Source organism: Haliaeetus leucocephalus, unplaced genomic scaffold, assembly GCF_000737465.1.
Source record: "Haliaeetus leucocephalus isolate CR32 unplaced genomic scaffold, Haliaeetus_leucocephalus-4.0 Scaffold495, whole genome shotgun sequence".
In the NCBI taxonomy this organism is placed as follows: Eukaryota; Metazoa; Chordata; class Aves; order Accipitriformes; family Accipitridae; genus Haliaeetus; species Haliaeetus leucocephalus.
The window spans coordinates 6,367,992-6,395,670 of record NW_010972931.1 but is presented as its reverse complement, the minus strand read 5'-3'; the positions used below and the strand labels follow the sequence as shown (position 1 = coordinate 6,395,670).

The 27,679-nt window shown below is 40.8% G+C and overlaps 1 protein-coding gene across 3 annotated transcripts; it reads left to right on the top strand.

Moving 5' to 3' along the window:
• On the top strand, positions 1-27,679 carry IL1RL1 (interleukin 1 receptor-like 1). 3 transcript variants are annotated; one of them, XM_010575711.1, is made up of 11 exons: positions 1-16; positions 2,256-2,457; positions 2,755-2,923; positions 3,011-3,173; positions 5,829-5,897; positions 7,768-7,900; positions 7,993-8,144; positions 16,010-16,153; positions 18,065-18,223; positions 21,331-21,552; positions 27,660-27,679. In XM_010575711.1, the coding sequence occupies exons 1-11, from the start codon at positions 1-3 to the stop codon at positions 27,677-27,679; spliced, it is 1,449 nt and encodes a 482-aa protein (XP_010574013.1). The 3 variants fall into 3 exon arrangements, with proteins under 3 accessions (XP_010574013.1, XP_010574012.1, XP_010574014.1); XM_010575710.1 differs by lacking the exon at positions 27,660-27,679 and having other exon boundaries at positions 21,331-21,677; XM_010575712.1 differs by lacking the exons at positions 16,010-16,153; positions 27,660-27,679 and having other exon boundaries at positions 21,331-21,677.

Genomic DNA, 27,679 nt, shown 5'->3' with positions numbered 1-27,679 from the left:
ATGACATCTGAAACATGTAAGTCACATTTTAAAAATACTTTCTGATGAGGTTTATTCTGTGGAAATGTGTGGGCTGTTCCCAAATTGGTCATTTTTTTTAAACCTAAATGTAGCTAGTTTACCTCAAGCCACAAATCACAGCTTAAAAACCAGCTTTTTGTGTTTTCTCTGCTTATTAAAATGCACTGAGTACTGTCCATTTCCATGACATCAAGTCTAGGTTCTACTTCTGCTCCTTGGCATCTCTGCAAGCAGAAAGAAAAGGGTCTTTTTGAAAGGATTTGAGAGTAGCTGGTGTTCCAGGCCTCAGCTGGGCAAAGTCTCCAAGACCATGCTTAAATTGCACCGGACAGGGCGTATGCGTATGCACCCTGCTGAACCAGGGATGTTACTGGGTACTTTGCTCATTAAAAATGCTTTTTAATGTCCTGGTTTTGGGGGTGCTAACCCACGAGTGCAATGTAACAATAACATTTCTCTGCACATGGGGGATACTCAAAACAGCAAGCTCTTTCTGATGGGTCAGCTCTGCTGACTCAGGTGTATAATGCTGACCCGTGACACAGTGTTACGTGGTACTCGCGTAGTTCCAGTCTCCAGCTGAGCTGCTTATTTGTCTGAAAAACATCGTAAGATATGATCTTTAAATATTTCCCCGTATTCTCAGTTTTACAATGTGAATGCTAAGTTTCAAATGAATCAGATTTATCAAGAAGCCAAATTCTGCTGAAGAATTTGCCAAGATAATTTACACTGATGTCATTGAGTTTAGATGAGGCCTCTCATTTTCTGTGTGTTCCCTCTCCTCTATTTTTTCCCCGAAGAAAGCTGTATTTCCAATGTGTTCCTCCTTTGGTGGGGCAATGCCACCTTCCCTGACACCCCAATAGGTCCCACTGGCTTTGCAAGGCTCTTGGGTGGGAATGCTGTTGAAGCGAGGGGGTTGGGGGTACTCATACTTGATGGGGCTAATTGAGGTGCCTGAATTAGTAAGTGATAAGACATGTCATGTCAGTGGAGATGAACTGCTTCTTAAGAAAGAACCAGAGCAGAAGCCAAGTGTTCACCATGTAGAGAGACTCACTACTGGACATGTGCATCTACGCATCTAAAGCCAGGCAGTGGCAATACTCCCACAATGTGTCATTTTTAATAGATATTCTCTATCTTGGTTAGCTCTTTGGTTACCTACCCTCATTTCCATGCTCCCTTGTCTACTGTAGCTCTTCTGCCAATCTCCACCTTTGTCCAGTCTCCATCCTTGCTTATTTTCTCATCTTTCTCTTCTCCAAAATGCAATTTAACTTTCAGACTAACATTTCTGTTTTCAGCAGCCAGTTCACTATTCAGGTTCCTGGGCACTTAAATATCTGTCAAAATTGCTCGATTCGAGTTTCTCTGGACCAGTTTCCGTATTCAAAAGAACAAATACACTCACTTAAAAAAAAAAAAATTAGTGTCTTACTCCCAACTTATTCCTCTTTTTTTCTTGTGTGTGAGCATGTGTGGTTCATTTTCCTAAGCTTCTTATTTGTCTCTTATTCCTTTCTGGCATCTTTTCACTTTCCCATCAGATTCTTCTTTTCAGTCTGTTACATTTCTTTCATTTTTTTTTACATTTTCCTGAACTTCAGAGGGAAACCAGAGGATTTTGTCCTTTTTTTTTTTTTAATAATCTTATCTACAGGCTTCCTCCTTCTACTTTTTTTTTCCAAGAAAACAAAAAAGAAATTTATTTATTTCCTTTTTCTTTATTAAAAAGGCAGAACAAGAGCTCTTCTGTGTTCTATAACTGAATATTCATTATACTGAAGTAAGGAAAGCTAACTTCATAGTACAGCATTAAAGCCAGTACTTTTCTTTCTTTGTGTTTAGATTCCTGTTTTGAGTAAAACTGGGATTTCAAGCAGAGATTTGCGTAAGGAGTTCATTTCAAGAAATCACTATTTTTCAGTTAAAACCCCATATTTTTTAGTGTATGTCTGGTTTGAATCTCTGCGTGTGTGTTTGTTTGCTTGTTTCAGTTGCACACATTAATCACTATTTTTGCAAACAAACTGCTCCATAATTCAAGTAAAAAAAAATTCTTGAAAAAAAATCTAGTGAGAATACGTTTGCTATATATCATCTCTGAAAACCCAAGGATGGTAGAGGGACATGACTGGCCTACTGATCCAGGAATGTCAAGTTGTCCTCTGTCTCAGTGGGGTTAAGGTTTAATTCATCAGAGATTTTTATCTTTTGTTTATTTGCAGTTGATGCAATGGAAGGTGAAGCTTTAGTTATAAAATGTCCCCGGTGGAGTTCATCTGTGAAAGTCAACTGGTATCACACAAATACTTACAAAATAATTCCTGCAGAAGAAGAGGGATCACAAGTATTTTCCTTAGAGCGATTTCTTTGGTTTCTGCCAACTTGTAGACAGGATTCTGGAAACTACAGTTGTGTTACACATTTGTAAGTGCAACACTGAAAAGTGAAAGATGTAAGACTGGAAAGAAACATACATCTTTTAATAACGCATTCTAATTATTATCTGTGGAAATAATGCCTTTTTTTTCATGTTATACACTAATTCATGTAACTTTTCATCCTGCAATTGTTATTTTTATGACAGGTCATTAAAATCAACCTGTGTCTGAACTACAATAATCATCCATATGTTTATAAAGCAAGACTCACATTTCTTACAAATATTGAATATATTCTGTATAAAAATACTATCATTGACATACCTTTATTCCATTTTTAAAGTCCACGTAATCGCACAAAGTCGTTCAACATCAGTGTGCAGGTGCATCCATACAAGCAAGGAGTATGTTTCCCAAGTCAGATTCATTACCCAAATGACACTGGAAGAGGAAAAATTGTTTGTCCTACAATTGACAATTATAAGAATGCTACTCTCATCCAGTGGTATAAGGTAAATAAAACCCCGATTGTGCCAGTTGTAGATCAGATTACTGTGAGAAGCTATTTGCAGCCAAATAAAGAAAGTTTTCTTTTCCAGGACTGTAAACCTCTTCAGGGACAGAGATACTTCAAGGGAGATAAATATATTTTTATTAACAACCCAAGAAAGGAGGATGATGGTTATTATACTTGTCAATTTACCTACACTCATAAAGGAAATGTGTTTAATGTATCAGCAACAAGGATTTTCATAAGTAAGGGTAAGACAGTCATTTTGTAGCTTCCTAAGATAAAAAAGACTGATGTCTACTTAAAGCAAAGGAAGGTCCTTTTGTACATTAAAGACAAAAAAAGTTTCTGTTGGTTTGTTTTATCTTCTTAGTGATACTTTAGAACTTTTTTTTTAGGTGAATTTTATGGGTGAGGACCCAAATGGAGCAAGATGAGCGTAAATTCAGACCTGGTCATGTTCAGCTTTTTGCTAACAGTCTCTGACAACACTGGTTCCATGCTGTGGTTGATAGAGCTGTCTGGTAGCACTTATTTCTGAAATGAAGGGTCTCCTCAGTGGGATGCTACAAAGCTCTGCTTTCTGTTTGTTCGAGGGGACAAGAATTTGCAGCTAGTGAGGAACATCTGGTGATCATTGGATCACCAATAGGTTGATGGCCTACAACTTAATACCTTCTGGTCCATCTTGATTATCTAGCATTTATTTGATAGTAGGGCTGAAAAAACTTTTAGATTTGTCTCGAATGATACAAAATGAGCGATACAGAGAGAGAGATAGAAAATGAGTGGAGCTCAGTGATTACTGTGTCTGTTATTTTGAATGCAGCCAACATGGCTGAGGTGTGTGGACTTTGGGGTGCCTCTAGGATGCAGTCTCCTCAGGGAGGCTTTGTATTTGGATGGTGGTCAGGGAAGGAGCACACAGCAATCAGCAGTTCCAGACTGCATCAACTTGCAAAACTTCAAAACATGTCTTCAGTTCTGCAATCAGACCAGTAGAAAGAAAGTCAGAAAGACAGTCAGAAAGACTTTTTTTTTTTTTTTTTTTTTGCAGGGTGGGCTTGGATTTGGGTTGTGGGGTGGGGTTTTGGGGGGTTTTTGTTTGTTGTTTTGTTTTGTTTTGTTTTGTTTTTTTGTTTCCAGAAAAAATATAAAGGTTATTTGCAGACTGATGTCAGACCTTTCTACTGTGGGGAGGCACCCAGCTTGTGGGCAGAATGCAGATTTGGAGTGTAGGAGCCTTGATTCCCGTTTTTGCTGCTGTGCCCAGATCTCAGTAGCAGTTTGTTCTGATTATTCTGAGGTGGACAGAAGACAGATTTGAGCTGAGACCTAGTACGGTAGCTTAGGAGGTGTTGTGCCTTTCACCCCCCTCTTCCCTGTAGTACCCTGTTGGTCTCCGTGACACTTCTCTGCCTAACACTTAATTTTTGTTTGAATGTGCTTTCATCAAAGCTTCTCTAACTGGTTGGGAATATTGTTGTGTCTGGGTTATAATGAAAATTCCTGGGTTTTATTTGGCACAAAGGCATCCAAATTTACAAAAGCCTTTGTTACATCCAGGCAGATTACTTCATTTCGAAGTTAATCTGACTTTCTTTTGAAATCATTGCTGAAAGAAGGGATTGCAACTTAACCTGTGAAATCTGAGCTGGGTCTGTCATGTCTGTTCCAGTTTTTACTAAATTCAAAGTACTTAATGACAACTTCTTTGAGTTTTTATCAGCCCTTAAAATTACTATGCTGGCGAGTGGAGCTGTTATATTTTGATAACATTGGTTTATGATGTACATTCCTGTTGCCCTGCAGATCCACAGTGACCAAGAGGACCTTCTGCCTCTGAGTGCTGGCATCTAAGAACTTAGCTAGCTAGGAAGTTACTGACCTTCTCCTGACTTCTTTTTTACCAGATCCAGCTAATGAAAATTAGAAACAGTTAGGATAAAGAGAATTGCTTTTCTGGCCACCTGGGAAGCAGAGAGTTAAATGAATTCCTGCAGATTTTTTAGGGAAATATGGTTATGTGTTTCACAGAGGTGCCTTGAGATGGAAAAGCTTAATGAGGGAAAGGGTAGCAAGCAATGTGTTTGGGCTGGGAAATATGAGACAAGAAAAGAAGAAAAATGCATCAAGGGAAAAAAATCTGAAAGGTCTGAATGCCTAATTCGAGTCAAGCGGCTGGATGTAGTTTGGACCTGTCCATAACAATTATTAGTGGGGATGGAAAAGAAATATGTTAAAGAAAAAGTAGTATTCCTTCTAGAAGGTAATGATACGGGATGCTCAACGTCATGGCAGACTGATGTAATGGGAAGCAGTTGTGTGCAGCAGCGGTGCGCAGACAGCAGAGAGAGAGTCTTGGGAACCAGGCATGCTCAGCTGTCGGGCTGCAGAGATGGGGGAAACAGAGGGGAACATGGGCAGGCAGCTGTGGGCTGGAGGGTCCCCAGTTCAGGTACTGCATAAAAGTACATATTAGCTATTTCATATCATGGATCTGAGTAATTTCTCAAATGTCGGAAGGAATCTATCTCTTTTTAAAAACAAAATAAGCAACTGAGAAAACACACAAACCTATAACTGCATTTTCTTTTTTGCCCACTCAGCAGCTAAAACAGTACTTGAGAAACTGAAACTTTTCCTTGCTCTTTAGGTACAAAGGTAAAAATTAAATAAATGGGGAGAAACACTTTATTAACGGGTACAGACTCCTCAGAAATATTTGGTCATAGGAATAAAACCAGATGATCCTGACAGACATGTGAAACACTGTTGTAGTGCTAATGTGCAATTCTGCTTTGGGATCTTAAAATATTAACAGTACAGATTATAATCATTATCTTACAAAATGCATTTTCACAACTTTCTAATATGTGCATTCTTTCTCTCCTTAATTTCTAAAGCAAAACACTCACCTCTGCCTCCTCAAATTTTATTTCCAAAGGATAAAGGTATAATAGAAGTGGAGCTTGGTAAGTACTCACTTTAAATTATTTCTAAATTAACATTTTGTGATGGCGTAGCGAACATGGGAATCTTCAAGAAGATTTAATGATGGAGTTTTTCATTACTGTTTTGCACCATAATGTTTACCAGATTTAATTCACCCCAGGCACAGGGATGTGAAGTTAGATGTACCTGATGGGTTATTTAGGCATTAAGCAGCAATTTAAGGGGATTTAAATAACCCATTCTACCCTCACTGGGACAGAGTAGGATTACTCACATGGTCAATTATTACATCTCAGCTGAAGGGGTGACCATTTCCATCCTCTTCAAAGAGGGCTTTAGCTAAATCCCTTGAAACTGCTCGATGGTACCCCTAAGAGAGAAGGATGGACTATTCTTGCAATTAGAGATACTCCTTGTTACTTGCAATCTCCATGTGGAGGCAGTGGCTGTGTCTCCGTTGATGGATGAAGGAGAGCAAGGGATGGTCGCTGTCCCCGAGGCTGAGGAGCACTGCCTGGCTCATGTCCCTGTTGGCTAGCGTTGAGCAGACCTGGCTGGCTGCAAGATACCGGGAGGGCTGAATGACAGGACCAGGGAGTGAACTTAGAAATAGGAGGTTGGAGAGCCCGTGATGCAGAGCTTGCTCCCCGTCTCCCTTTTGTTTAGGACCGCAGATGTTTTCAGTGGTTCAGATTCACTTGCAGCCTCAGAGCAAGGTGCTTGTGGTAGGAGTGAGAGCCGCCCGGGGTTCTTGTATAGTCAATGGAGAAAGGTGGACCCCTCCGGAAAGCAACTGAGCCCATCTGAAACGTGAATAGGTAGCTCAGGGTGCCTGTCTCCCAGGGCAGGTGGGGTGAATCTGGGCCACTGGGAGAAGGGATCGCAATTCCCGCTCCACTGCTTCTGTCCTACAGCAAGGCTGCGCTGGTAGCAGGTACTGCAGGGGTCCCATCCGAGGTGCCATGCACTGAGGCTCAGAGACGTGCTGGGTTGACTCACAGTCCCGTTCTTTTTGCCTCTTTCCCCCAGTTGCTTTGTCACCCAGAATTAGGTGATCTGTGCTCCAGGACCACCTTTCTCTAAGAAGATGGTCAGTCTCTAGTGCTCTGTGGGCTCTGCCCACCCCTCTGGGACAATAAGTGATCTGGCACTGCTTGCACGGAGCAAATTCGCTTTACGTGTAAAAACCATTTGCTGTACTGGTTCCATTGTCTCCTATTTGCAAAAATGAAGGGATTTCTCCATGGTCCCTAATACTGATTCAGGTTGTAAGTTATAAGATTTGTTAATCTTATCTAAGCCTTGCTTAGATGCAGATTTACATGGAAATGATTTAAAGTGTTTTAATTGTACCTTCTTCCAGTGCGATGGTGACCCTTTGGAATAAATATTTCCTAATAACAAATACTTAAGAAGTAATTTCCTGTGTTAGTTTTGCTTGGACTGGTTTACTTCACTTTTGTCCAGCTTGAATAAAATCCAAGATAAGACTCTGCACACAAGACTTCGGCAAAAGAATATATACTGAAATTTAGTTATGTTATTTCCACGTACATTTGTGTGTAAACCAGCATTTAGTTTCCATGTTCCTCAGTAGTTGATTACGTGGGTTAAGCATCGCAAGTAAAATCTACATTGCCTTCATCATAACAAATATAAATAATCCCTTTTGTAATCCTTGGTGTTGTATTAGATAATTTGTTAAAAATCTCATTTTACTATTTCTTTTTGTCATCATTTTGTCAGCAGTAGTTCAGAAAAATATATCAAAATTGTTAAGACGAAACTCACAGGTGGTATGAAGATTTGTAGAAAGAGATGTTATGAGGAAAATAAAATTATACTTGTTTTTCATCAAGGAGTGTTTACATCTCTCTGTATCTTGATTAGGTGCTGCTTTGTCTCTGAAATGTCAGGCCCGCCTGGGGATTAAGAAACAGCCGATCGCTGTTGTCACATGGGATATAGATAACATCCCAGTGAAACACTTAGATTCTTCAAGATTTCACGAAAAAACTCATTTGTAAGTACATATAACACAGAATAAGCTTTCTTCTATGCAAACTGTTCATAGCCATTAAAGCCAACAGTACCAGCTCTTTCTCTCTCTCTTAGTTTTGAAGGACGTGAGCAAGAATATTACGGAGAGACCACTTTGCACATTACTGAAATAAAAAAGGAGGATCTGCAGGCAAATTTCACGTGTGTAGCGGTGAACGAAATGCAGAACACAAGAGCCACGGTGACGTTAAAACTTAAAGCACAAAGTGAGGGTAGGATTTTTTCGTTTCGTTTTCTTACACTTTGCACTCAGTTTGAAATATGTTGGTGATTTTATTATTTGTTTCTGTTAGTAAGAAAGTTTCTGTTAGTAGGAAGAAAAACCAGCCTGCTTCCTCCCTATGTGTTCAAGCCAGTGGCAAAATTCTCTTGGCTTCATGAGGTCATGAAAGTCCTTGGGGTAAATTCTGCTGGGGGGTGGAGGGGGCGTTACTCGAATGGTATCAGCGAGAGGTTAAATATGCAGAGCACGACTGTATCAGCCCTGTGATAAGAATTTCCTGTTTCTAGGATATTTCTGCTTGGTGACAAATTCCCTGTGCCTTGAAGGCAGGCAGTGCACTTGGATTTGAAGTACACTGGTATAGTGCAGTCTGCTCTACAAAACACTCAGGCTGTGGAGGAGCCTCTGCAGATGAGAGAGCCAGGCAAGGAACTGACCTCTCCTTTGGTCGTCAGTGTTACAATGCGTTGTGAGGAGCAGAGATTCATCTTCTTTTGAGAATCAAACAGTTGTATCTGGTGTGGAACCATGGCAGAAAATAGGCAAACTTTAAACCCAAGAGTTTCAGCTGCCAGTTTGCCAGTTTGCTTGCCTTCCCTCCCATACCCCATCCACTGCAGCGCCTTGTTTTTTGACTGAATGTTAAACGTTGTGACTAACTTCTGCAATGTCTGGCTTTATCGTCTCTCCCTCTGAGAGCCACTGTGTTCACTGTGTGCCACACAGAGGTGCCAGTAACACTTTGAAGGCTTTCCCTTTGTTTTGTTTTTAAATTCATGGTTCTAGTAATTTCTGCCAGAGAACGAAAATCCAGGGCAGTAAATGATGGGGACTGGGATGGTCTTTAGCTTTTATGGGATTTTTTTTTTTTAATAGGGATAGCCATATACCTAAGCACTGTTGCCAGCACCACTGAGTTAGATTCTTATGGCAGAAAATGCTATTGTGTCTGTGAAGGCACAACAAGAAGCTGCGGTCAATGTTTTCCTTTCTTATCCCTTCAGATAAGCTGAACCACCAAGGACCTTGAGAAGAAGTCCCAAGGCCTTTACCAAGGATTAGTTTTCTATAAGAGAATGGTGGGAAGAGTAAAATCAAGGGTATTGTGATCACCGGGTGTGCACAGCTCCATGTCCTGCCGTATTCTTGACCGTTCATAACTTCCTACAGAATCATGGCTTCAAAGCATAGACATATTTCCTTGCCGTAGCCTAGACTAGAAGGGATGTAGGTGAATTATAACAGAGGATAGGGCATCAACCAGCAGGATAGCACCAATTCCCCCCAGAGGAAGGTGGCAGGAGATGTTTTGGTTGGATATTACTAAGTAAGTATGAGCATAGCATCAGTCAGGAAAGTGGAAGCACATCAGCTCTGCACTGAAGTATCTGAGCGTGGGAGCGTACTTGCAATGAGACGGAAGGAAACGGAGTAACAGTTCCTGCTTGCTCTAGTTCAGGCAGTACAAGTCTTTTATTGGCCCCATATTATGAACTAGATGAAGGAAAGAGTATATTTTATATTCTGTATTCATCAAGTGATTCATTGAATCTGATTTCTGTTGTAGACAAATCTTATTTTGTTTTTTATCCATAGGTCTTCAGTAAATGTTCATGAAAGCTCTTGACTGTGACCCCCCCTTTGCTGCTGCCTGTTTTGTGTGGATATCTGTCCCCTTCTCCTTGTTGCTGCTATTGTCAAGATGCCTGCTTCTGCTCCTCAGCACTGTTGGTGTAAGCAATGCTATGTCCAGAAATGGTTGTGCTCTGCCTTAGTTTTCTTCACTCACTCCTCACACAGCTGAGCAATATTTATGCTAAAACAATGACAGCTTGCCTCTGAGTATCATAAAAATGCTGTAGGGTTTGCTCGTGCCTCTCATGTTGTAACTGTGTAATAAAAATGTGTACTCTCCTTCTTTTTGTGTTTTGTTTGTTTGTTTATTTTTAATGGGAAAAACAGTTGTGTGGGTTTTTTTAAATATTTGGTTGTTCCTTAGTGTTTCCCACAGCACAATTTGTGTCTGCCCGCTACTATCCTGTTAATGTTCTTTTTATACAAGTTCCTGCTCTGTTTTCTGATTATTTTTTTTTCAGGACATTCAATATGGCTTACATTGTCATTATTTGTAGCACAGATCTGTGATAGGAAGTAAGAGATGAATACGTGTTGTGCCATTTACTATCAAATTAGTCCATTTGGGGGGCATTTAATGAACTAGATAAATAGTGTTTAGCAGCACAGGTGACAGATTAAGGGAGGAAGCAAAGTTGCTGTAAGCAATTGCCTTAGACCTCCTCTGCATTAGTACCTGTTCAGTCTTGCAGCAATAGTCTCTGTCTTCAAAAACCTGCTAAACGAATGATTTGGCTCACCACATGGAAATTTTCCATGGGAACCGGGAATTAAATCTATTTTTCTGAGTCACAATCAAATACTTTTAAGTCCTAGTTCATTGTTAGCAATATCATTATAATTAATCCTAACAATTTGCTTTCATAACAATTGTAATCCACATAAGAATAAAAAATTGCCAGAGAGGAGTGATGAGAAACAGAGGAATTTCTTTCACAGTCAAGAGTGGTGAGAGATGTTTAGTTTTGTCTCCATGGAAAACAAAAATACTCCCTTAATACTGGCAGGAACAGATGTCATTGGCAAACCTGCTTGACATTTCACAGGGAAAAAAGTATATTTTCCAGCTTAGGATAGATGCTGTACATACATGTATGTGTTCACATATGTGTGTGAAGAAAAGTGCTGTATTGTGGAAAGTGTCTGTCCCAAGTGTCTTTTCACTTATCTTTTTAAATAGGAAATAATTACTGCCAAAAGAAGCCTATCCACTCTTTAGAAATGAGCTACATAACCTACGTACCTCAGTTTTCGGGAGCAACGCAGCGCAGTCAGCTTCTTTTGGTGTGGAGGTATCCAGACTACGCACACTATGTCTTTTAGACACAGTGATATCAGGCAAATTCTTTGTTTTAACAGAAGAATTTAATGAGGATTTGGCTATGAATTTTGAGTCTCTGCAGCTATGGTCTTGCCTCCATTAGGAGGTGCTAATGTCCCCGCATTGTTCAGCTGCTGCTGCTGCATGTGGAGATTGCTTCTCCTCCTGCTGAGGAAGATTTTTCTCCATTTTTTTCCCCATCCAGCCCCTGCCTAGACTTTCATCACCCCCAGTCAATATGGAACCCATCCTTCCATGCTATTTCCCATCCTTTCTCTGCCCATTTTGACTAAAGCTGTTTGCTACCTTCTGACTCCTTCACGAACACTTGTTCGGAAACACAGTCTTCATGTCTCATAATACCTTTTTACAGAAAATATAGGCTGTCTCATTTCCTCCAGATCTTTCAGTCCTATATGTCCCAGATTTTACGTTCTCTCTCTGCCACAAGACATGTCCTCTCATGTGCTCTGAGATCATCTGCGTAACTTGTTGTGCGGTGTGCCTCTGGTTATTGTAAGGCTAAGGAATTTGCGACAACTTTTAATTCCCTTTTCTTCCACCTTTCGTGACAAAGATGTAGCTAGTATCACTGGGCACCTGCGCAAGAGACAGCAACTCTGCCTGCCAGACTACTCCCAGTTGCCCTCCACAGCTGCTTGGTATCTCTCACGCTGGAAGATGCCACCTCTCAAGAACGAGAAAACTAATCGGCTACACTGTTCACGCCAGTTCAGGTCATCGATATCTGCAGTGGATCGATGCTCACAAAAGTAGCTCTGCTGGCAGAAGGAGGAGAGCTGTTAGCTCCTGAGACAGAGGCAATGACAGATAATCGGAGAAACACTTTTGTGTTAACTCCTACCAGCACAGCTGGGTCAGGACAGGAACATCCTTTCAGCATCCCCTTTAACCTGTCTGCTAGGGAATACATGGTCTGTCTGAATACTTTCCAAGTCCTTCCCTTTTTATTAATATATAAGCTGTCACTGGCTTGTAGTTCCTCATCTTGATTCAGGGCTCATTAAATAACTGGAGGTGGCTTTTCATGTGTGTGACCCAGAAGCATCATCTTATTTCTCCCTGAGCATTCCTCCATTCTCATTCACAAGGAAGTATAAAATGCCCAGAGGACCACAAATCTTTCTGGTGTGAACCCTCTTCTCTGGAAAATGCCAGAAATTCCAGTCATTTAAAGCAGAGCTGAAGTTCAGCCCAGAACATCAGCTCTGTTCTTCCTCAAAGATATTTAATGCCGAACCTAACCTTTTGGCTCATCTTTGGTAGACGGATGTGGACAGGAATTCCAGACCCAGATCTCTGCCTTAACTGTCTCGAAGTGTGTCTACCTTAGAAGCCAGAGAAGTTACAAAAATACCGCTGTTCTTCCGGAGTTTGTCAGGAAATCCTTCAAATGTTGCTTTCTGACTTGTTTTCTCTGGCCTCTCCAATATTGTTTCTTGTGAGCTGATAGTTCTGTATTCCCATGGCTCTTGAACATAAATAAATAGTATTACAAGACATTCTACTCATGAACTCTCTGCCACTAAATGATGCAGCAGAGTCAAACGGAACAACAGGATCTGTTCAACCTTGTTCAGGGCCTCCAAAAATGGCTTCTGGCCCTTGCCCCCGTTGTGCTGAAGATAGCTGATGTCTTCCAGAGAAACGAGAGGCTGAGTCAGCCTTACAAAGAACTGAACCTGCAGTTCCAGGAAGACCCCTGTGTGGTTCTTGTCTGATGCACTACAAGCTGTATAAGCACAGGAAATTTATCACTTCTTTTCCAGCCTTGGTGTAACCAGTGTAAAACTAAATGTAAACAGCATTTTTAGGTTCATAATTGCAGAAGTTGTTGTTGGAACCTGTTTCTTCTCTAGATGTTTTACAGATACTTACTCAATGCATTACAACAGTATTTATAATGTTTTGGCGAGCACACTATCAACAAATGAAGCAATAACAGATAGTGGCAATCTCTGATGCTTGGGTCATCCTCACCAGCTAGTGGAAGAGGTTTCCTAATTTTGTCTCCGTGTGTGTGTGTATTGACCAGGAAAATGGATCAAATCATAATATTTGAAGGGGTCCACAAGGACAAAGCTCCTTCACGGGCATCATGTGACACTGTTAAAACTAAGAAGTGGCCAAACATCACTATAAAAGAAACTGGTTGTTTTCTTGCCCACTTCAATCTTGCTGGAAGGTGGTTTCCCAAATCTCCTAGTTCTGATGAGCTATGCTTCATCACATGCCTGATGTTTCCTTCTCCCTTTAAATGACAAAGAAAGAAACAGGAAGAGTGTGAAAATCATGTCAAATTTACCTCACATCCTGCCAGAGGAAAGGGAAAATGAACTCTTTATTTATATACTTTTTCAGTGGAATTTCTCAGGTACTAATATTTTTAGGTTGCCTCTGTAAATACTACTCAATACACTGCCTTATTCAACATCTCCTGGAGACACCAGGGGACCTGTAAATTTCAATATAAGATACTCTTCACTGCTAAATATTTTATCTTATTTCATTCACCTAGTGCGAAGTCTGTGCAAAAGCTCTGAAATTGCTCCTTGGCCGTGGTCAGTGCCTTCACCTAGTAGCATACTTACTGGCTGCATACAATCTGCAGCATTTTTCAATCTGTCTTGCTGCCTCTTCTGCAGAGGAAATTGAGACTGGCTCCTCAGCTTGCTGTAAGATGCACCTCCTCAAGCACCAGAGACTGGCCTGCTGCTGCTGCCATGTGTCGTGTGTGTTTTGCAGGCAGAGGGAGGAAAAGCCCCGAAAGTCTGATCCCAGCTCTGAATGCACAAGGCTTGGCTGGGTGGAGTTGCTACCAGTACATATAATCACCCTCCATGGGTTGAGATGCTGTGAAGGGTCTTTACAGTGAGGATGCCAGAGCTGACCTCCATGTTTGTATTGCCAAAAAGCTTGTGTTTAAATTTATATGTGGTCAACATTCAAAGGAATGTTTCTTTCCTCAGCTAAGATAATTCTGAAATTGCAGCATACCTCAAATCACATTGTCACACTGAAGGGATACATGCTTCTAGTGGTATTCCAAGCCAGGGCATTGCATCTGGCAATTATTTTTTCTATATCATAGTAAAACAAAAATAGATGGGCCATTTTATACAGATGTGATGCACAATCTGGACATTTTCACGTGCATTTCTGTGGGGGCAAAAGTCTATCTCCCAGTCCAACACCCCTGGAGGTATATTTTTTAATCCAAATAATTTCAGTGATGTGAATCACAGAAAAGTCCCCAAAGTGGTTATATTATTACAACTATAGGATGACGAGCTGTCATGCTGGGAAGGAATAATTAGGTAAAGTAGATGGACTGCGAATGAAAACCTCTTAATGGGTTTAGTTGTCAGAGAAAAAAATGTATGTGGAACTGCTCTGAGTCTACGTGTTAAAACCAAGTGGAGTATATTCAGGTGTCTTTCATTTGCTTAGGAGCAGTTTTCTACCATGAGACAATTGGCATTAATCTTCCCTCCAATGGAATAAAGAATTCTCTTTGTGTAACTGCTGTAAAAAGCCTTTGATATTTTAATTTCAAACTTGGTTACCTGGGATTCATAGTGTTTTCAATACTGAATCCTAGGTGAATTCAATATACCTAGGACATAGGTCAAAAGTGTCTTCTTCAGATTTGTGGTTGTAACAGTCTGGATTAAGCTTCTATCTTTCTAGTTTGGAGAGAGTACAAAATGACCTTGCTTTTACCTCCCATTGCCTCTTGCTGCAGCAGAACTAGATGCCATCTAGAGGACGCACATATCTAGATTGACTTCTGCTCTGTGAATCAGAACAAGAGGAAAAATGGGCTGTTACAGAAATGCAGCTATCACAGGGTTGTGATAGAAACGTAGCTCTCCCCTAGAAGAGTGATAATCACAATCTTGTCCTAGACTAGCTGTGTGCATACCATAGCACAGAGCTGGTGACTGCCGTCCTTATAGAATCATAGGATTATAGACTGGTTTGGGCTGGAAGGGACCTTCAAACATCATCTAGTCCAACCCCCCTGCAATGACCAGGGACATCTTCAACTCAGTCAGGTTGCTCAAAGCCCCGTCCAGCCTGACGTTGAATGTTTCCAGGGATGGAGCATCTACAACCCCTCTGGGCAACCTGTGCCAGTACTTCACCACTGTCATTGTATAAAATTTCTTCCTTATATCTAGCCTGAATCTATCCTTGGTAAGTCTTCATCTCTGAGGTGGAGGGGGTCAGATTCAAGAGCTCTTCCATGAGGGAAGCTGGAACTGAAGTGTGTGGCTCCTTTCTTTCCCAGTTCTCCTTACTTGTCATTGCTATTTTATGCTCCTTGACCCTCTTCAAAGGAAAAGGCAGGGGAGAACATCTGCCTCCAGCATAGTTTATTTTTGTGACCAGGACATGTTCTGTTTTCCTGCTTGTTTTGCGTACTTTGTTCTTATCTTGCAGATTGCATTATTTGCACATGTTTCTCTGTACCCTGTTTGCGCAGCTATGCCAGAAGCCTCCGCTTGTCCTTTTGTGGACACTTATCGTTGTCATGCGTAGGCTTAGCTGCCTTACAAAATGCTTGAACATTGTTGTTGGTTGAGTTATTAACAGTTTTACAATGTTACAAAATACTTAAACATCATTGTGGTATTTAGCGTAGGTAGGTCTGGATTCAACAGAAGTAAATATTAATTATATACTGCTTAGTATGCTTCTAGGTTAGGGGTCTCTGTGTTGGTTACACCAGCTGGGGAAGGAAAAAGATTTGTCGTCTCTGTTGTGAGCTCCTTAAAGTTGCAACAGAAGTAAGGATATGAGAGGCTGAGGCTTCAGCCCACAGGTTAACTTCTCTACAGCTGACAATATATTTCTCTTCTTTGCAGTCGGTCTTCCTAACGTCCCCTTGATCGTAGGATCTCTAGTTTTGCTGGTTGCAATAGCAGTCTCTGTTATACTTTATCAGTCCTTCCGAGTTGATATTGTCCTATTGTATCGGGAGATATTTCAGCCCTACTCAGTCAAGGATGGTGAGTAAGAGTTGAGCAAGAAAGTTTAAAAAAAGGAAAAAGGCAAATCATATGGAAATGGATTTATTTGATAGTTGCTTACTAACTCGTATGACACCTAAGCCTGATCCTTCTCTTTCTCAAGCCTTCTGAAATCGTTTTGATAAGAGGGGACATACATAGATCTGGTAGTGCTTTACATTCCCTTGTTTCCTGGGTTCTGCAGTGATATATTACATAAAAGAGGGATTCAGTCCTGGTTTCATATTTTTTTAACAAAATTTTTTGCCATGAAAAATTGAATGACAGTGAAAATCCGATTTACAGTGCTATTAACTGTACTTGTTTTGTGTTCTCTAAAGCAAAGGAACCAGCCCGCTGGCTAGTGTGTTAACAGGTATGTGTTAGAGCAATACAGTTTTTATAAGCCAAAGAGAAAGGTACCAATATTGTGGAAGACACTTTTGGGGGGAATACATCCCATCCAACTTTAGGGGTGGACTTCACCTCAAGATTAAGATATCTCAATTTAGTCACATGCAATGAAGGTGCACACACACAAGTTCCCATCATAGATATGAAACCTGGAGACCTGGGGCTGGGTTCAGCTGTCTAACCGTAAGCAGCTAGTGCCGTTGGAGCTCCCTTAGGACTTGAGAGAGACCTGAACCCTTCTGCAGTGGCAGCTGAAGGACAGGCAGTGCCTAGTGACACTATGTTTTTAGGTGACCGAATCCAGCTCCTCATCAATAAAATCAGCTGAGCGAACCAGGCACTGGGTCCTTGCGTCGGTCGTCTAAACGTGTATCTAGAGTCATTTGGGATGGCCAAAAACCTGGACACATTACACAGATCTGCCAGATGTTGCAGTCTTCTGGAGCAGGGTCTGGAGATCAGGCAGGATACTGTAGGAAGTCTCAAATGGCACTAGATGCCTATGTTTAGGCAACTCACCTGGGCTCCTGGCATTTACATGAGAGTAATCTGAATCACTCTAGAATTAACTAACTGCAATGGCCAGTTCTCCACTGATTGTAGCAGTTGTTCAGGCACCTAGCTTTCATGTAGGCACCTAAATTTACATTTTAAGAATCTGAAGCTGACTTCTACCACAGATGTCTGCATGGTAGATATATACAGCTGATCTAGTTACTTATGTGCTTTTTAAAGAGGAAAGAAGTATGCTTTTTAGGGCACTTTCCACTTAAGTATATTTTATGATGAAATGAATCAGGCTCTGGAAATGGCTATTTCTTTTTTATTGTAAGGGTGGTCTGGACAAGAACCTCAGATAGCAACAAAAGAAGGGATATGATCATCTCCACTGGAAAAAAAAAAGAAACATTTGGGATTAGAAAACAAATGCTGTAATGGAGAACATATTTGAGAGAAATGAAGAAAAGAGCGAAAGAAATATTTGACTTTGTACTTGGTTCTGACTGTGAGACTACTTCCTGAGTGATGGAGCTTTTCACTCAGAAGTATGATATGTCATGGGAATGATGAGTAATTACTTCAAGGTGGAAAAGTTTTAACAAGTGGAGTGTCTTGTACTGAATGACAAAGGCTGTTAACAGCCTATAGTATCACTGAAATAACAAATGCTGAGCTTCAGCTCTATTTCATGCTAATATGCTTCAATCAATTGAATTCTTACTCTATGTACTTTGGGACACAGCCTTCACAATACAAAGGTTGGGTTCTCCAAAGTTACAAACACACAGGACGTAGCAATTGAGCATGGGAAACAACAAATATGCACAGTCTCTAATTTCCAAACATGCACCTGATGATATACATTATTAAGATTAGCAGGAACTTCTACTTAGATCTATTTCAAAGACTGATATTTTTATTTCTCTTCTAGCTTTTGCAATAGACAGCTCTAATTCATGTTAACACAATACACTTCCCTCTTGTTTTGCCTTACAGACGGGAAGATATATGATGCATATATTATCTACCCCAAAAGCCACACCAATGAAGCTAATTTTGTGGAATATTTTGTTTACCAAATCATGCCAGATATTCTAGAAAATAAATGTGGATATAAACTGTGTATTTATGGGAGAGATATATATCCCGGAGAAGGTAAGTTTCCGATCAGATAATGCACTGAATGACTTGTCAAGTTTGAGCAAATTGTGGTTCTAGCCCCTTTTAGGGGTATAGGAGGTCCCTTTATGTTCCTGAGCTTGCTGCTCATCTCCTCAGCAGCTGTGTGTCTGCTTTTTCAGGCAGGGTGACGCAATGGCACTCTGTGCTTGCCAGTGTGCTAAGAAAAGCAAGCTACAGGGCAGGGGTACAGATCCTTTATCATCTTCTTGGGTCATGCAGGAAATGTGACCCCAAGTGTGGTTCTTTGAAACATACACCTGCTCTTTGGGTAATGTGACTCTGCAGAGCCATCATCTGGGCAAAGCCACAACTAAACCATGCGTGACTAGGTCTACAAGACACGGAAGAGGAGAAAACCACAAACTAAGTTGAGGAATTAGCCTCGCTGTTATCACTCAGGGTTTTTCAACCTGTTATGAGGGTGTTGGAGTCACAGGAAGTTCAGCTTCTGTTCACTGACATGACCTACTTTAACTTCACGTAATTCCCAGCGCTAATTCAAGAAAGAGTTGGTATTCTTTATTCCAGCTTCCTTGTCTTCCAGAATGGAATCATGTTAATTAATCTGTGCTAATTTCCATATGGACATCTCTACACTACCTCTTATGATTGCTGTCATCTAGGCACTATCTGCTTTCCTCCAGAGCTGACTTGCCTGTTTATCTTGTGCTCTGGTTATTCTGTGGACCAGATCTTCGCTCCCTGTCAGTAAGCAAGCATGAAGCCAAAGCTGGCACAGTTTCTGTTACACATTTCTGAAATCATCTGCATTGGGCTAGGTATCATTCATCTGCCCAGAGCTGGGCTGAGATCTTTGATGTTCTTCTCTTCTGGAGAGTACCAAAAGTGCTGCCTGGCCTTCGGAAAAGCCACTGCAACAAGAATGTTAAAAAAGCTGCAAGAGTTGCTGAGCCAGACCATTCCCAGGTCTAGAAGAAGGAACTAACAGTAGCTCACAAAACTGCCAATGACAAGAACTTATGCCACCTCTTCAGGTGATTAGGGACAGTGTGATATTTTGTTATGGGGCACTACTCTTAAACTGTGGTTTATGGATGCCAATCCTGAAGAAAACTGAGCATGGCATGCAACTGAGGTGAGGACCGTGGGACTAAAAAGGGCTCTAATAAATTGGATGAAAACAAAGACATTTTCACTGTGTGAAGGCATGAATGGATGCCTGTAACCCAGGAGTGACAGCCGGAAGACTCACCAAGCCAGCCTTGGACAGTGAGTAAATTTTGTTTGACTTGTTCAGTCTGATTTCATCAAAACTCTAAAAATGTCCCGAGCATTGACCATCATCCTTCTTTTTCTTTTCTTGCCTACTTTCCCATCCTTCTGCTTTTCTCTTCCTTGTCCACTTGCATGCCCCAAAATGCTTTCACTTGGGTGGAAAAGCTATTCTGAATCTGCCTGCCACTGGGAGCACTTAAAAGTTCTCTGCTTCCAGGCAAATGGACTTTACCCATATGCTCCCCACTCTTGTTTATCTTCTGATCTTGAGCCTTTCATTACCAGGTTTCCAAATCCCAGACCTTGCAATTAGAATATGCTAAGCAGAGTAAAACAGGAAATGCCACTTTGAGTTATTATCATCTTTCCTGAACATGTATCATAGCGTTTGATGAATCATGTTTTTCACTTTAAAACTTCATGTATTTCCAGAAAAAACATAATTGCAGTGAGTACATAAAATGGAATTATTATTTCAAGACATGCTTATGACTCTTGGTTCCAGAGCAAAACTTTGTCATTTGAATCTTGTGTTCTTCCAGTAAAAAGGAAAGTTAAACAGAATGATTCAAGTGATAAACACTGCATAGCTGTTGGACTCCCATTATGCTTCCCTAAACTAGCATTCTTTTTGTTTCCTGGTCTTACTGATTAATGGCATTTTCTACAACAAAGGAATTTGAATTGGTGAACATCTCAGAAAGGCAAATTGTTTTCACAGAATACTCTCAGAGCCAAGAAATAGGACAGAGAAGTCATTGAAAGGGTTCTCTTCCTGACGCAGGAGCTGAAAGCTGTGCTCCTCTGAGACCAAGAAGACCCTTGCAATGGGCTGGCAGCCCCCAGCAAAGGAAGAGAGGATGCATATGCATCTGGCTGATGACATCTGCAAATCAGTGGCTTTGTTAAATAATTGTTACATCGAATTTCCTTAGCTTTGCTCCCACCTCCTTTCTTTTGACCCAGCGTCACATGCTCCCACCAAAACAACTCCAGCTTTCATTCTATAGACCACAGGAAACTCTTCTGAGATGAGCGTTTCACTAGACAGGCATTCATCTGCAGTCTCTCTCCCATAGACATCGCAGCAGGTCATCGAGAAAAGCAGCTCCTGGAGGCTTGATGTGGAGCTTTCCAAGCTGGCCCAGAAGTTTCTCCCACAGCACGCTGGCTCTTGAGTTTCCTAGGTTCAACACCTCCAACACCAGTGTCCCAGTTGCGGTTGGTCAGCTCTCCCTAACACGGCAGTGGGAAAGAAAAACACCTTTAGTTTTGCTGACATACAAATGTCCTGCAAGTCTGGATTCAGCCCCGCAGGGCAGATGCCAACCCAACCCACAGATTAGCATATAAATTAGCATGCTATAGCTCAGGAGAATTAACATTCCCTCTGCCAGTAAGTAACCTTCTTAGAAGCAAGTCACCCCAAAGTCTGCAAATGACTAGTTTTCATGGGTAAGTATTGCAGGATCAGTCTATAAAGCACTAAACTTGATAGAACATGATGCCTTACACGGAGGCTATTGATCAAACACAAAGTTGACGCAATCCAGATCTACTGAACTTGACCCTAGGTTGTTGGATTAGAAATTCCTAACAGTTCTTAACAGCAGTGAAAATATTAATGTTTCAACCGAAGAAAACATTTGAAAGGCAAGCTTTGGGGTTTTGGGTTGCGATTTGTTTGTTTGTTTGTTTAAGCTCTTTTTCTGATGAATAAACTGTACCAGACTGAAGTGAGACAGAAGTTATTTCTGCTTAGAAAGCAATGAAAATGAAGTGCCTAAACACAAGAGTTTATAAAAGAAATTTCAGAGTCTTATCATTTTCTCATATATTCCTAGACACAGCCAGTGCAATTGAGAAGAGGATGCAGAAGAGCAGACGGCTGATCATCCTTCTAACCCACCATCTGATTAATTGTAAAGAACATGCTTACGATCAACACATTGCTTTATACAACGCCCTCATTCAAAACGATACAAAGGTGATCCTGCTGGAAATGGAGACAATTGGGACTTATGAGAAGCTTCAGGAATCTCTTAGATTTATTATTAAGCAGCAAGGTACCATCAAATGGAAAGAGCAGCACACTGTGCACCCTCAGTCATCCAATTCTAAGTTCTGGAAACAGGTGAGGTACCACATGCCGCTGACACGCAAGTCCTCATGCTCAGCTAATGCTGGGTGAACAGTCTGTGAAAATACTGTTACACTACCAGGATGGACCACGTGCCTGCACCTCTTTTTCCTTTCAGTAGGTACATGGTTTTACAGTCTGGAAGTCTGGCTGTCTTTTTGAACTTTTTTTCAGTCCTTTAATTGAGTAACAATAAGGTAAACTGAGGGAAGAGGTCTGGGGAAGTAAGGGAAGTTTTCATAGGTATGGGAGTTCTGTAAATAAATCATTCTAGGCTGTCTGCAGAATTTTGCATGTCACAGATAACAAAATGTACCTATACTCTTTCTATATATAGTTTACGTATAACTGAAAGTTATGATTCTGAATAGCTGAATGTCCTGCAGGTTTGCTTTACCTTTCCAATGCAGTTGATCAAACATAAATGCCTTCTGTATTATTTGACTAGAAAGTATAATGTGTATTATGCAACTAGAAAATATAATGTTGTGCTTTCATTAATTTTTTTCCATCACTTATTCCTTTTTGATTCAATAGTAATACTCGTACCATGACATTTTATTTTTTCCTTAGCACAGATGCCTCAGTACAGGCTCTTTTGAGACTGATGTAAATACAGCATTTAAAAACCCCCGCAGTGTTAAGGGAAATAAATACACTGATATACATTTATATGCATTTTTTATATTTTTTATATATATATATATATTAAACTGAATCTCACACAAAGGGGAAATTTTGAATCTTTCAGGTACAACAGGCCATGCTGTTACTGTTGCTATTATCTCCAGATAGAAATAACAGGTTATTGTGGTTTTTTTGTACACTGACAGCATTTTTTTAAGCTACTGACAAAAGAGACTGCATTTTTATAGCAGGCAGTATCCCCACCTTTTTTTTTTCTCCTTCTTTGACTTTATGCCTAGTTACACTTATGTCCCATAGGGAATACCCTGAGATGCAAAGGTCAGAGCCAAATCTCCTCCTAGTTCAGGGGAGTATGAACAAAATGTGTTCTAGTATGGACATCCTTGCAAACTTTAATCTTTTTAGCTTCTTAAAACCAGAAATTTTCTTATTGTTGGAGAAGGCTTGGTTTTGAGCTTCAGGCTTGCTACCGAATGGACTTAAAAAGTGAAAATTAGATGCAGAACACCTAATGTTACCAAGTCCAGGCTTACAGAACAGGCAAGTCCTTTCCTTTTACTGTAAGTTTTTATTGAATGTGGATCTTCAGACTTATGGATAGCTATTTGGAGTAGGAAAAATATGTATGCAATATATGTATAGATTTTTTTGAACATTAAATTAAAAGTTCTGTGGCAAACTAAACAGCTTTTCCCTGATGAGTTATATTTTCAAGTGTTCATGCACTCATCGCTCGCTTCACCACAACTATAAAATATCTAGTGTTGCATTTTATTATTGCCTCATTAGATTGTGTGCAGTGTTGGGTCCTGTTCCTAAAGATCCCTCTAAACCTCACTACCTCAGTGGAAGCTCCACAAAATGGATTCATGTCGATGTAAGAGACTCGGTTTATTCCTACAGTACCGTTTCTTCCCGAATGCTAATAATGAGGCATGTGTAAAGGCAGGAAAGCCTGTTGCTTTACGCTATGAAGATTTTTCACAGCAGCTTCTGAGCAAGACAAGAATATTCACTTCCAAGATTATTACAAGATCAATTTTTAATAGAGTTTGGGTCCTGAGCACTTAATGAGGAAGAAAGGATGATAACTGAATATCTTGGAAACAAAAAGTCTAGGATGAATTTTGAAGCTGGAAAGGGGTAAGAGGAGAAGGTAAAATGAGGAAGTGCACGGGTTCAGCAGTGAAGCAAATTACTCTGAAACATACTGATATCTCACTGACTTCTGTTAGCCAGGCATGTAGTTATGATGGTGAAAACCAGACTCACTAAATGGCTCTTGTGGTGACACTCCTTTTATATCAAGCCTCATGGTCAACCAAGAAAAAAAAGAGGAAAACAGTATCAAGCAAAACCTGACAACTCTTATTGTGGTTTACCAGCAGTGAACAGTATGGCCTTGACAGAAAGAAAAGGGGCAAATTCTGAGAGTGGCAAAGAACTTTTACAGAACGAGGGGGTGACTATGTGACTGTAATAATGACAAAAAAATCCTGCAGTTGTCGCTTCTTTTTGTATTCCTTGGTGGTTAGTAAAGAAATCTGAGTTATGCATTAAAATTAATGTCTTTCTACAGATGTTATCACATTTGTAGTGTTAATTTGTAGTGTTAAAGAGAAAGCACAAAAAGAACTGTGGAATACTTTTACAACACCATTACAACATCAGCACCACTAAGGCCATACCTGGAGTCCTGTGCCCAATTCTGGGCTCCTCAGCAGAAGAGAGAAATGGACATACTGGAGAGTGCAACGAAGGGCCGTGAAGTTGGTGAAGGGACTGGAGCATCTCTCCTATGAAGAAAAGCTGAGAGAGCTGGGACTTTTCAGCCTGGGGAAGAGAAGGCTCCCAACTGAAGGGAGGGTACAAAGAAGAGGGAGTGAGGCTCTTCTTGATGATGCCCAGTGACAGGGCCAGAGGCAACGGGCACAAACTGAAACACAGGAGGTGTCTTCTGAACATCAGGAAACACTGTTTTATGGTGAGGGTGACCCAGCACTGGCACAGGTTGCCCAGGGAAGTTGTGGAGTCTGCATCCTTGGAGATATTCAAAAGCTGCCTGGACATGGTTCTGGGCAACTGGCTCTAGATGGCCCTGCTTGAGAAGGGGAGTTGGACTAGATCACCTCCAGAGGTGCCTTCCAGCCTCAACCATTCTGTGCTTCTGTAATATGCGACTTACTTACAAACAATCTGAATTTTCAAAAACATGTTTTTAAAGAAAATTGGCAATTTTTACACTAGGCAGTCTGCTTTAGCGGAATAACAGAAGGACAGTCTGCCCTGTGCAAAAAGTCTCTCCTTTCATGACAAACAGCTCGTAGAAGAATCAGTTTGGATGCTTAAGGCTTAAACGACACAGAACAAAGGTAATTTTGTTGCTGAATTAGAACTTCCATGTAGAGATTTAATGCCCTTTAAATTCCGCCCTCTGCTCGCTGGTTTTGGTACCTCAAGGGACTCCGGAGAGCAGATTTGCTCTCACTTGTTAATAGAGCAGAGTCATCTTGCCACCTAGTGGATGAACAGGCATTAAGAGATTCTGACCAACCAGAAATTAGTCTAATAGCATTAGAATTAAGCACAGTGAAATTTTCAGGGTGTGCATACTGCTGTAGTCCCCTGAAACCCATGCAGCATTATTTGTAAACAGCAGCTCAGAATCTGGCATTCAGAATACAATGCTGACTCTCTTATAATAACGTATTTTGAAGGAACATAAGTGTCTCCTTGCCATATAACTGCAATCATACAGCATTGTATGTCCCCAGTTGTAAAACCTTATCTCTGGATACTTCATATGTGAAAAGTATACACTGCATTGCTGGCAACAAAGAAATAACAAAGAGGCAGGAATAAGCATTGACTTAACTGACACTGAGGTCAGTGGTGACGGTCCTGGTGACTTCCAAGGAATGAAAACCAGCTCCTGCTAATAGGAAGTAGGATAACTGTAGACAGCACGCACTTAGAATGTACTGCCCTCCCCACATATGCATTTAGTATACACCAGCCCTTTGTGTGAACATATTTAATGGTTTGGCCTTAAGGTCCCCTATACTGTTGAGATTTGATGTTCCCACCACGCACTGAACTGTGACCCCTCCTGGTTTCTTCACCTAAACGACAGTCCTGAAAAGCCAGCCCAGCTATTGCTCCTGCCACACGCAGGGAGAAAGTTTTACCTGTATTTGCTTCACATGGTTGTGAAGCCCAAGACACTGACCACCAGAAGGAAGTTTTTAGAAGTTTTTGTAGCACGCTATTATTTGTAGTGTACGGAACATTAATTTCTTACAGCATTGGAAGAGTATGTTTGGAAGATAATATAAAATTGATGGTATATTCTATTGAAAAATTGTGCATGCACAACTGTATCTTCCAGACTTTTTCAAGGGTTGAAAAACTACAGTTGTTGTGTTAGAAACACGTGCTCATGTGCTCCCTTTTCCCACTTTAAAGAGTGAGCTACATACTTAATTTTATGTGAAAGGTAGACTTTGTTGTATAGTAATTTATTCCTTAAAACTGTTTCCAGTCTTTATAGATCTTCTGGGAAGGTTATGAAGCAATCCTTCTTGAAGCCATTTCAAAGTACACAAAGGAGAAGAAGGTGACTGGATTTACAAAAAGCATATCATGCATATCCAGCCGTGCTGTGGACCATGGGAGAACACTGGATGCTCCATACCTTGAATTGAGCAAGACCTTTGACACAGTCTCTGTTGGTGAGATATAGATAAGTGGACAAAGGTGAGTGGAAAACAGCAGAACCAAAGTCCCTGCGGGATCAGCGTGTTGTGATCAGTATATTAACCTCAGCTCAGAGTAAATTACTGGTGGCATCCCTCAGGGACTGATACTGGTACCACTACTGTTTAGCATCCTCATTAATGACCTTGGCAATGGGACAGGCTGCACAATCAACAGATTGTCAGACAGAAAAACAAACTGGGGAAGGACAAGTGACACATTGGAGGGCTGGGCGGCTGTTTTGGACAGAAACAGGCTGGAGAAATGGACTGATAGGAAACCCACAAAGTTCAACCCACATGCAAAGTGCTGCATCTGAGATGGAATAAAACCATTCAACAACACAGCCTGGAGGTCAACCCAACACAAAGCAGCTTTGCAGAAAGAGACTGGATGTCCTGGTTCACACTAAGGTGAACATGAGTCAGCAGTATGTCCTTGTGATAAAGGCGGACAGCTGCTCCCTGCACTTTACCAGTGAGAGTGTAGCCAAGGAAAGTAATTATTCCCCTGTGTTCAGTATTTGTGAGATCACATCTGGAGTACTATGTCAAGTTTTGGTCTCTCCAGTACAAGTGAGGCACTGACATACTAGAGTGAGTCTGGGGAAAGACCACCAAGAGCACAGGACATGGAGGGAGAGGACAAGAGGTCCTGTTTCTGTCTACAGGAATCTAATGGAAAGATAGAGAGAATGGATGGAGCCAGGGTCTTCTCAAAGGAGTGCAGTGATGGGACAAAAAAGCAACTGCCACAAATTAGAACACAGGAAATTTAAAATACGTATTAGGAAAAAAAAATTCACCATATGCATGGTTAAATGCTGGAAAATGTGCCCAGAGAGGCTGTGGGATCTCCATCCTTGGAAGTGTTTGGGTCTCAGCTGTACGTGCCCTGAGCAGGGGCTGGACCTGATGACCTCCCGAGGTCCCTTCCAACCCGAATTATTTTGTGATGCTACGATGTGGACAAAAGTTTGGAAATGTGCAACTTGTGTATTTTAAAACTTCTGAGAAGCATGTGAGGCTCTAACAGACATTATCAGTCTGGAATCCCTGCTTTTTGACATCAGGGACAGATAATGCTGAAAAAAATATGGAATATAACTTAACTTCTGCTAAGAGTTAATATAACAGGTATACAGAGATAACAGAAGTAGATTAAAAAGGGCTATTACCAGCTAGAAACAAACAGGCTTAGACTGTGGTTATGAGAGTTGGATGTGTTGCTATTTATGACGGAAATAGTTTCACGGTTTAGGTTTTCAGTTAGCACCTCTGTGTAGTATATGTTGGATGGAAAGGAAGATACGAAAAACTGTGAGAAGTAACTTGTCTTCCCTAGCTGATTGGTCAGGTGGTCAGAGCTTCATACAAAAATCTGTTTTTCAATATTAGTGCAAACTTTCATTTTCATCATGGCATTTTCATAATGAAAATTTGAGCTTTAGTTATTTTGGGTTGAGTTTCTTCTCTATTATGAGGCTATGACTTCTCCATTAAAATTGTATTTGTCTGAGGACTAAAACCTGTAAACTTTATTCTCCTTTCATATACATTCACACATCTCAGAGCTAGCGATGACATTAGTTGAAAGGACTAATTGAACGCAGCACTTTCTACAACACAGATGAAAGTTCAGAAACTTGA